This window comes from Ictidomys tridecemlineatus, chromosome X (assembly GCF_052094955.1).
Source record: "Ictidomys tridecemlineatus isolate mIctTri1 chromosome X, mIctTri1.hap1, whole genome shotgun sequence".
Classification (NCBI taxonomy): Eukaryota; Metazoa; Chordata; class Mammalia; order Rodentia; family Sciuridae; genus Ictidomys; species Ictidomys tridecemlineatus.
In genome coordinates, this window is record NC_135493.1 from 16,001,500 (window position 1) to 16,012,358 (window position 10,859).

Sequence of the window (10,859 nt, forward strand, 5' to 3'; positions counted from 1 at the left end):
AGTGAGTGTATGAATGAATGAACGAACGATGGGATGAAAGTGGCAACCTTTTCCTAGGCTTATCTCCCTCCTATATTGATCTGGTACCTTCCTCAGGCTGTAGTTCGATTCTATTGGAAGAAAAGATGGGCAGCGACCTTATACTCTAGTACTCAGAGGTACTCAAGGTCCAAATTTGAAGCTCAATTGTCAACATTCCAGTGTAAATGCCAGTTTCACTGGTTGACTGTTTATTTTATAAATTCACAACATGTTTCTTTTTTAAATAGATTTTTTTTCAAAAATTGTACAGATTGCTGAAAGTGAAGGGGTCCATATTTTTTAATTGGGTGGATATTTATTGAACTACTAAGTGCCAAGCACTATACCAGCCTCTGGCGGCAACAGTGAATAAGACAGGCACAGTTCAAGGGAGAAAGAGTTAGAAAAGCTGGTAAATGATATGGTAGGAGAAGTACATCAGGATGTTGGAGAACAGCATACTTAAACTTTTGGGTCTCTGCACCACTTTACACTCAAAAACTATTGGAGACCCCAGAGAGCTTTTTTTATAGGTGGATTATATTTATCAATATTTGTTGCTCTAGTATTAAAAATTCCACTTAAAAACTATTAATTCGTTTAAAATAATACATTATGTGTAAACATGAGTATAATAACCCAGACTTCAGAGTGGGGAAAAGCTTCCCAGAATAAATTATTTCTACTATTCCAGTGACCTTTGCTTATAAACAGAGGTTGTGTGTAGATTCTAGAAAACCCTGGTTCCACACATACCAGCAATGTGAATCTAATTTCAATCATAATAGTGTTTTTAAAATAGTAGTTTGGGGAGCTGGGACTATAGCTCAGTGGTAGAGCACCTGCCTCATGAGGTGTGAGGCACTGGGTTCAATCCTCAGCACCACATAAAAATAAATAAATAAAAAGATACTGTGTCCATCTATAACTAAAAAAATATTTTAAAAAATAATAGTTTGGGTTCGTTTTTGTTTTCAATTACATTTTTTTTTTGGTATCATGAAACTCTTTTCTGGTAAGAACAATTAGTGAACTGAATTTCCATGCATTTTATATGGGTTTTTTTTAGACTCCTTTAAATATTGCTAAAGGTTTCTTCCTAGATCCAAAAATTGTATATAGCTGTTATTGGGCTCCTGTTTCATTCCTGAATTTATAGTATAGGTGATTATATGCTCCTTATCCTGCTGCACATGACAGTTTCTGCCTGCTGTACACCCAAGCCCTTCACAAGCAGGCGCATATTCCTTATGCCTAAGTCCCATGTACCCAGCCACCCTGGCCCAAAGACTACCCAGAGGTCTGTGGGGTGACCTGGCAGGTTGGGTAGCAATGTGTTTTAGACTGGGTTCGGTTGTCAATAAGAGCTTCCCCCAGGAAGATTGAGTATAGAACACATGGGTGTCAGACTAGAGCAGAAGCAAGGAGACTCAGAAAGTAAAAGGAGCAACTGAAGCAGCATTAGTTACTGATACCTGATAATAATTGAGCAGTGGAATTGGGAGCTAAGCACGTTTGTACCTATGATGCCATTCTCTTTCTTGACAGTTGCTGTGGTCTGTGAGGCCAGGTTCCTCTTTGTGCTTTTTCTTTTTATATTTGTACAGAATAACTCCTAGTAACAGGTGATTTGGAAACATCTCTCTTTGCAACCTGTATTTTTTAAAAAAATTTTTTTGCAAGTCACAGAAACACTCAAAGTAACAAGTAAAATGAGAGTCTATAAAGATAGGTGGTAGCTCCTGAAACTCCAGAGCACAATGGACATGGGTCACATAGATACTGCTGGGCTTAGGAAGAGGAATTTAAATAGCCAGCTTCTCTCTGAATAGTTGCTTCATCCTCCTCTCTCTGACCTCTGAAAGGGGTGATCGTGTGGTACTCCTGGCCTAATAGAACACAGCCTTTGTGGTAAATAGAAATACATGAATTTACCAAAATAGAGAATCCTTGGCCAGAGAAGTCACCTCTCTAGCCTAGGAACTCTTTCTGGAAAGTTAAGGAACTATATCAAACTATATTTTGTAAAAATAGCCTCTTCAAGCCCATTCTGTTCAGGAATGTTCTTGTCCCCATACCCTGTAATCTCAAGACTTAGTAGAAATAAAAAGACTTCCTTCTGACAGATTGATGGATCCTTGACCTAAGATGGTTCAAACTGCAGAAATTCTTTAAACTCAAATTTGCTATTTGCAGCAGGCACACCAGTGTTAAATGTAACACTTTGAACTTTTATGACAGACTTTCCTGATGAACATTATTTTGGTTATACCTAATTTTGGACTATGTTTTCATGATTTATAGTGTATTATTATAGTCCATATCCTAGATCTTGTGTGAGGGAAGACTGAGCAAAATTGAAAAATACATGAAGTTTGTTGGGCACATATCCCACTTCTCCACTATCTAGGGCTCTCTCCAAAGAAATGAAATCTTCCATAGGAACATTTATGGTATGATAAGCAGTAGTGTGAAAGAAATTGTGGATATTGTGGCCTACTTGTAAGGTTACCTCTGACAAAATCTGTTAAAAGAGAGACTACCCCCTCTGAAAAAAATTAAAACAAAGCGATGAATTTTAACTCTAATTCTCCAGCTAGGGATAGGAGGAGGTTGGCCCCCTATAAAACTATTTAGGAAATTATTTTGTATCAGATACTAACTCACTTGGGGATTACTAAGAATGAAAATAAAGAAATTTCTGTGATCTCTGGTTTTATGAACTACTAAAATGTTCTCTTGGCTTTTGTAACCTGGTACTTTTATTGTTTCTAAAATGTTATGCTTAGTAAATATGTATCTTTTACTCAAAGTGAGGAAAATGGTAATATTTTGGAGTTATGTGACTTGAAAATAGCATAGATCTTGGAGTTAAAATGTGTTCTTAGTTATATTCTGCCAGAAATGCTGTTTTTAAAATATGAATTACACAAAGCCATTTCAAACTTTTATTTCATATTTGTTTCCCCCTGTTGATTACAATGTCAACTTTAAAACAATATTAATACAATATCAGCACCCCCACTTTAAGTTAACCAGTTTTACAGAAATTTAGTCTATTGTTGATATATATCCCCTTTTTGAGCCACATCATTAGCAAAAGTTCACAACTACACAAGCCATTTAAAGAAAGCTCAAAACTACCGAAAGCACACTCAAAATTCGAGTTTTTTTAAATACAAATTTAACTATCTATAGTAACAAACATAAGCTTTAATTTACTTCTGAGAATACATTTTCTGAAACCACAAATCTACACCTGACAAATCTATTGACAACAGTTTTTAAAATGACAGTAACAAGCTTATTGTGGTAGCAAGTAAGAGCAGAGGATAGAAGATCAGATTCTTCCATCTGATTTCCAGGGACACAGATTAATTATGTCATACTCTTACAGGACTTAGGCACCCTTTGAGTTTAATAAAATCAAGCAAGAAAATGATCTGATGATGATTGCACATCCAGGTGTTAGGGATTTCTGTGTGGTACTTCTACATGTTTTTAGAAAGAGGGCACTGCTTACCAGAAGAAAATCAGTTTCCTTAAAGGAAGAATTTCAGACACTGGCAGGATTGCAGATGTTTTGACAGGGTCCCTTAATGACACCATAAAACATGTCCATTTATTCTTCTGCCTGTGAATAAAGTTAATTCTTAAAAATACTTGTGGAAAATAACTTTGCCCAGTTATTAATCGATGATAGTTGTATTAATCGATGATAGTTGTAAGTAGAACCACAGTCAGTTAAGTGTTGACCCAGTAAAGCAATCATCAGCTCCAGACCCTTACTCAGTATTCACCCCCAAGCATTTACATGTCAATTGCACAGATTATAATGAGATAGAGACTAATGGAAAAGGGCAGTCACTCTGTGAAGATGTTTTTTTTTTTTTAAAGAAAACTGCTTAAGAGACATTTTATCTCTTTTAGATCTCCTTTTCATACACAAATTACAATTGTAGTTGCTATGTTTATACCACATTATAAACACAAACACAATTTTATGACAATCACATGAGTGTGAGAAATTCTAAGCATCAGAGAAGCAGTGGAAACAGTGGGTTTTTAAAGTTTGATCTTGTTTCTTTTGCCTTCCCTCCTGTTCAGCCTCCATTCAATGGCATATGCAAAAGCATTTTTCTATACTTAACGGTCTTGATTTTATTTAGACAGGCCAAAGGCATTACTGTTTGTACTTTGAAGAAAATCATGGTTCATCTCTCATTAATAGGAATCCTTCACTCCTAAGATTCCAACACAATTCACAAACAACAAAAATCTGGACACCATACACCTATTCACAGCTTAGAGTTGGATACACACTTTGGGAGGAAAAACACCATTTTTAATTGAAAAGCTAGACTCTGTCCTCTTCCTTCTTCATGCTGCACCCACTGAACAGGGCCACACTAATTTCAGACACCTGTGTGCTCCCAGTGCCAGGAACTGGGACCCTTCCCATCACAGCCAGATTGTTAAGAGGGGTAGCAGCAGGAGAAGGTTCAGACAGCTCTGCCTTGCAGCAGAAAAGCTGAGCTTTAAAATGCTTCTGGAAGGTTTTGCTCAGCCAGTAGAGAGCAAAGGGGTTTACACAAGAATTGCTAAAAGCCAGCACCCGAGAGAAAATGGTGACAATAAAATGGATGGCAGAAGGATCTACATAGTTTTGGTAAGTGAATGAGTGGTAGAGATACAGTAGGTGATTCGGCAACCAGCAGAGAGCAAACAGAGCCACCAGCACCAGTACCGTTTTGGCAATTCTCTTCCGGGATTCAATCTACAGGGGGGAAGAAAAATGACACACAAAAGAATCATTTAGCTGGCAGAGATTTTTTTCAAGCCACTCTCTATAGATTTACACAGAAATTTACAATTAACAAACTGGTCTCCCTCAGAACATGTGGTGTGAGCTAACTGTCTGAGATGTGCCAGAAGTCAGCCTGTGGCTACAGAATACTGGCAAGTTAATTGGCATGTTTACCCGTGATCTTGGTCTCATTAACTCTATTTCAGAGACCTCCCACTGGCCCCTGATTTAAAGATACTCTAGGACGTCTCCAGTTAACTCAAAGAGTGTGGTGGAATTCCCAGCAATTTCATTTAATTAAAACCCAGGAAAGACACTATACAAAACTGCTTATGCTACATCAGCAGAGTCTGACAAGGTTAGAATAATCTTCTAGGATTCATGAATGTTGTCATGTTGGTATCCAAAAAGTCTCTAAGGGCTGGTGGTATGGCTCAATGGTAGAGTGCTTTGCTAGCATATGCAAAGCCCCAGATTTGATTCCCAGTACCAAAATGGGGGGGGGGTGTTATTTGTCTATATGGAAGTTTAACCATATAGTCAAAGGACTGAAACCAAATGTGCCAGCTTTAATATATAATAATAATAATAGTAATACTATGCACATTTATTTAAAAGAGAAATGAACCAGATTTAAGTGAAATTAACCCTTTTGTCACAGTCAGAACAAAGTTAACTGTTTCACAAAGCATTAAAAATGCAATTTAAGCCTCTGAGCACCACTGTATAACTAACTGAATGAACTAGCTCCCCCAAAAGGCACAACTCTCCTCATACAGATCAGAAGGTAAATGGAATTACCTCCCTGTGTCCCAAGGGTAGAAATCCTATGAAACTATATTTTGGCAGTATCTATTTTCTTCTGTCCATATTTATATGAGGAGACTACACCTGGCTCTGGCAAAAAGGTTTTAATTAAGCTTCTGTTAGTCACTGTGTTCTCTTGCCACTGCCTTTTCATTCAGCTGCCTCCCCCACCCCACCGCAGTTTGCTCATCTGTGTGTAAATGGTTTGCATTGAATAATGTTATGGGTTCTTGCCAGTTCTACAATTCTGTGCATTTCTATTATTCTGTTACATTGTCTAAAACAAAATATGCTTTTCTTTATAATCTCACCTTATGTGATGTTCCTCATTATTCCATGGGGTTTTAGCTCTTCACAAATTTCAGCTGTCCCCTCTCTATTAATAATAATAATTCCACCATTTATTTAATTCATACTCTGCACAAGTAGCTATGCTAAGTGTTTCGTCCATATCATCTAGTCCTTGTTTACTTTTTACAGATAAGGAAATCAAAGCTCAGAGATGTTAAGTAGCTTGCTCAAGATTACTCAGCTAATATGTGATAAGGTTAGTATTAAAACCACAGTCATAACAAAAGTACTGCTACTGAATTTATGCACAGGTAAATACACAGTTGCAGAAGGAGGAATTTTGGATATAAATTCAAACTATTTGTATGACTGCCAATTAATACATACCTGTTTGCGGGCATGGCTTTGTTCCTCAGTAGGTATGTTCAAGGTGCTTTTGTAAAGAGTCCTAGCAATCAAAGAATAATAGACAGAGATAATTGAGAGTGGAATAATGTAGAACACTAAGAAGCACAACAGAGAATGTATTTCTTGCAGGAGCCTTTCAGAGACAGGGTAAGAGGCACATGATTCATATGTTATATTTTTGTCAGGATCTCGAAAAGTATACACATTTGAAAAGATAGCCTCTGGTAGAGCAAATATCATAGACACGATCCAGATGCAGCCAGCTTTTGCACAAGTCTTCAGGATGGCATTGGAGGGCTGTCGCTCAAGTGGCTTCACAACTGCTTTGTATCTAGAAACACATAAGCAAAAGCAAGGGTTAACATAAACACCAACATTATAGACTCTTAGGGTTAGAAGTGACCTTAGCAGTCATCCAGTTCTGCGTGTGTAAACAAATAAACATTAACTGACTAGAATTGGTTACGGTTTCAAAGACACATAATACACCCCAGGATTTTATATTTATGCTAATCAGCTATTCTCCCTTATTCACTCCTATGAGATATTGCAGATTTGCAATTTTACATCTAGACTCTCTATTTAGAACAAATATTTTTCACTATGATTTTATGTGTGATTGAGAATAATTCATTACCTCTGTATTGCCTTAAGTGTTCTAAAAGAATTCCATCTTTATAAGTGACTCATGTTAAACTGAATTAACTCTTTTCTTCATGAGTGAGCTGTCTTCAATCTCTCTAGAAAAGAATTCCAGGGACTTACAGCAGTAAAGAGGTGAGGGTTAATTTCTTCTCCATTCATAAGTGCTACTTTGTTGCCTAAACTGATGGATGGAGTAGGGAGATTTAGGACAAGGAAAGAGTGAAATCGGAAGACCTGTGCCTGTACAAGTGCCTCCTCATTGGGACAAATCCACTTTAAAATATATAGCCTTTATGTGAGTCTGCCCTCAAACAGAATATAAGACTAGTCAAAGCAAAAATCCAAAAAAGATTTGGAGGAAAGCTTTTCCTCCTCTCAGATGCCAGAATCGGAAGACGCTATTCCTTCTGGTACTGCCAGGCATTGGTTACTTACAGGCTTCTTGCAGGCTTTTTAAACACCACTTTTAACATTTGGAGACTCAATTTTTTTTCATGCTTTCACAGTTATCATTCTACAATAGGAACACAGAAAAACACCGTACTTAGACTGAAAACATCCTAACACAAGAGTCCAAACACCCTGATGGTGAAAGGTTCTCACACACTCTCTCCATAAAGCTCCGAAAGTCAATCAGGATTAATTTATTTCTCTGGAAATGAAAATGTCACTGAATGCCTATGGAGAAAACTAATAGAATTAAGTGATGAAATTACACTGAGTTATCAGGGAGTTGAAAACCTCACCGTTTTTCTGTCACTAGCTAGTTTGTTGAATTTCAAATAAATTAGCTGCATGTTATCTCTTTACCTTCCTTCCGGTATACAGTAATGCATATGTGGTGGATTTCACACCTATGCCGATGTTTTCATGTTGCCTATATTGTACCACTAGGCTGCACTAATGTATAAAGCATGTTTTTTTCTTTTACACCTGCAACAATTTGCCTTACTTAATAAGCCGGAGGAAAATAAAAACACTATTCGGTATTCTTTCAAGCAAATAATTACACTTCAAAGAAAATAAATTCCCCTGAAGCATATATTTTCATCGTCTCCCCAGATGCTAATGCTGGAATGTTAACATTTTTACACCAACTTTCATTTAAAATGCCACCAGATTTTCCAATCTTACATCCAGGTTACAGAGCGTGAGAAAAGCAGAATAAAAGCTAGTAAATGCTAAGCACAGGCTTTTCTTTCTTTTTACCTAAATCCACATCCTTGCAAATAAAACAGAGAAAAGAAACTCACCTGTCAGCGCTGAGAATTGTTAATGTGAACACCGACACACCAACAGAAGTGAGCCGGATGAAAGAGAGCACCTTACAACCAATTCTTCCGAACAGCCATCCCTCTGCAAGGTAGTGGGTTGCATCCACTGGCACACAAGTCAGCAGAAGTAAAAGATCTCCAAAAGCCAGGCTGGTGATGAAAATATTTGGAACTGTTTGCATGGATTTGGTCTTGAAAAAGACTTTGATGAGAATAGCATTTCCAAGGATGCCCACTGAAATGATCACAGCATAAGTGATATAGATGGCACACAGTGCTTCTATTCCTGGAGAGTTGTCTCCGGTCCGTGCTTTATTTGTGGTATCGTTGGAAACGACAGAGCTTGATGATTCTGTGTCATTTGTGATTGAAATTAAAGTCTCATTAGGTGACTGAGGCTGCCTTTGAGACATTTCTCCTGGAGACTGGCTGTGTCTTCAATATTTCATCTGCTCAGTTCAAATGTAGTTGATTGTCATGCCCAGTGCCTACCTACGTCTAGCAATGAGGTGGTATTAGGAGAACAGAACAGAACAGAATGGAAAGAAAATCCAAGACATCCGGATACTCCTTCCCTTTAGTTGTTCTGTGACTCCCAGCATGCTTGGCTAAGCGCTTACCAATCTGGCACTAGAGAGTGGGAGGTGGAGGATGGAGGAGTCTTATTGGTGTTCCTGTGACATAAGGGGAGGGAGGGGGCTGAGGAAATGCTCTGCAGTTGCTTATTCCTCCCTGTTGGGTAATCCTTTGATTAATTAACTTAATTAAGTCATCTTATTGTTTATTAGACTCACCCTGACCTTATATCTAACCACCAGGTCTATATTGACCTTGGCGATTTTTTCCTAAAAAAAACATCACTTACTCCTCTACAAGCTCATGGTAGTCTAATGCATTTTGTTTTACATGAAAAATAAGTGTAGGAGTCCCCCTGAAGCACAAAACTTGAACCCACTCTGCAAGATTAAATGTCAGAGAGGTGCTCAAGCAACAAATCCTTCATACCTTGGCAGGGCTTATATCACCTCCAAGAAGCAATAATTCAGGTAACCCAGGCTTCATACCTAGCTCTGACATATGGTTATTCCTAACCTTGCATATTCCCTGGCTGTGCTGCACCATTTCAAGGCAATCTTTAAAAGATGAAAAATCTAGGCAAACTACCAGTTGCTTTGTGGCTAAATGTCCTAATAGAAAAAAATTTACCATTTGTTTTAATACCACATTTCAAAAAAGAACTGTTTAGGGATTCTCTCTCTTAAAATGGTTAAAATTACCTGGACTTATTCCCAAAAGAAATAATACAGAACACCACCACTTGAGATCCTGATAGAATAGGATTTGTTAGAATGAAAATCATTATCTTCAGACAAGGATATGCCATAGATTACTCCAGAGGTGAGGGGAAGGTATGTGATGTTTACATCAATTGAAGGAAGTAGAAAATTAAGTCCCAGCAAGAAAAGCCCCCTTTTACAGAAAATGGGGCGGGGGGTGCTTGAGAATTAGATGCCAGCAGTTTGAGGGTAGCTAATAATAAAACCTGCCACAAAATATTCTCTGAAACTATCAAACTCAATGGATATTGTTTTAGTTAGATGAAACTTGGCATAGTAAGATATTTATAAGTATAATCATATTAGAAATTATTCTAGAAAGTGCAATGAAAAACAACAAATTATTTAGCTAGTTGATGAAGGGGAGAAGCAAACAGGCTGCTCTTTATACTGATGAATTAGGTTCAATAAATTGCACTAAGCAAGATGGATGAATTATATAGGTGACCTAGTTAATTTGAGACCCTAAACCATACCTATCCTCCTCCCTTTACAGAATCATCTCCACAGTTCAAATTACTCAGTTAAATATGTGCTTTTGATGAGGATGGGGTAAGGGAGTGTTTGCATAAGCCTCAATCCCCAAGCTTTTCAGTACATATGCTCAAGGAGTTTTATGCACTGAGCAGGCTCTTTAAGATTATCTCTACCCACCCCCTCCCCCAAGAAAGGATCTCTAGAGTTCACATCTTATTCTCACTAAACTAACTATGAACTTCCTCCAGGATTCCTGCATATTATTTAGCAAAGAGTGAACAGTATCTCCCAATTCACACCACAGCTGATATTCACACAGCACTGTTTTCTAAGGAACAAATGCTGGCATGTGATTTCTGAAATCAACTGAATTCCCAAGATCTCAGTGATGCTCTTAGCAGGTCGCAGCCATCAAGGTCCTTTGCCTTTCCCTTCTTCCTCTGATCAGGCAGAGGTCAGAAGAGAGCTGCAGGATTGAAGTGGTGGGGTTATGTGTCTTGGATCCCTGGAATTCCAGATTTTCGAAATATCAGAAATGGAAGTGACCTTAGGGATGATGAAAGCAAATGCTCTCATTTTGCAGAGACAGAAATAAGGTACAAAGTGGGAAAGCATCTGATCCAAGGTCTCATGCACATTCTGTATTGGATTTTCTTTCCATTGTGTTCTATTCTGATCTCCTACTTATCTCTGGCTTCTAAATGGTTAAAAAATCAGTGACAGGAGCTAAAAACACTCAGTTCTTGTCAATGAGCCATATTTTCTCATTTGGCATCGTAGACTTAGATTTTC

At 37.8% G+C, this 10,859-nt stretch overlaps 1 protein-coding gene across 1 annotated transcript; it reads right to left on the reverse strand.

The window, feature by feature from the left end:
- Window positions 1–2,961: 2,961 nt before the first annotated feature.
- On the reverse strand, window positions 2,962–8,834 carry Brs3 (bombesin receptor subtype 3). Its single transcript, XM_005325176.4, has 3 exons — window positions 8,233–8,834; window positions 6,314–6,665; window positions 2,962–4,798 (listed from the first exon to the last, which is right to left on the reverse strand). The coding sequence occupies exons 1-3, from the start codon at window positions 8,664–8,666 to the stop codon at window positions 4,379–4,381; spliced, it is 1,206 nt and encodes a 401-aa protein (XP_005325233.2). The 5' UTR covers window positions 8,667–8,834; the 3' UTR covers window positions 2,962–4,378.
- Between the last annotated feature and the right edge of the window lie 2,025 nt (window positions 8,835–10,859).

What these genes read in the sequence shown, in the direction of transcription:
- Brs3 (XM_005325176.4), bottom strand. Translation starts at nt 8,666, where the DNA reads ATGTCTCAAAGGCAGCCTCAGTCACCTAATGAGACTTTAATTTCAATC. An exon ending in ACAATTCTCAGCGCTGACAG is followed by an intron (nt 6,666 to 8,232) that starts GTGAGTTTCTTT and finishes ATGTGTTTCTAG; the next exon opens with ATACAAAGCAGTTGTGAAGC. An exon ending in AAAGCCATGCCCGCAAACAG is followed by an intron (nt 4,799 to 6,313) that starts GTATGTATTAAT and finishes TCCCCCCTGTAG; the next exon opens with ATTGAATCCCGGAAGAGAAT.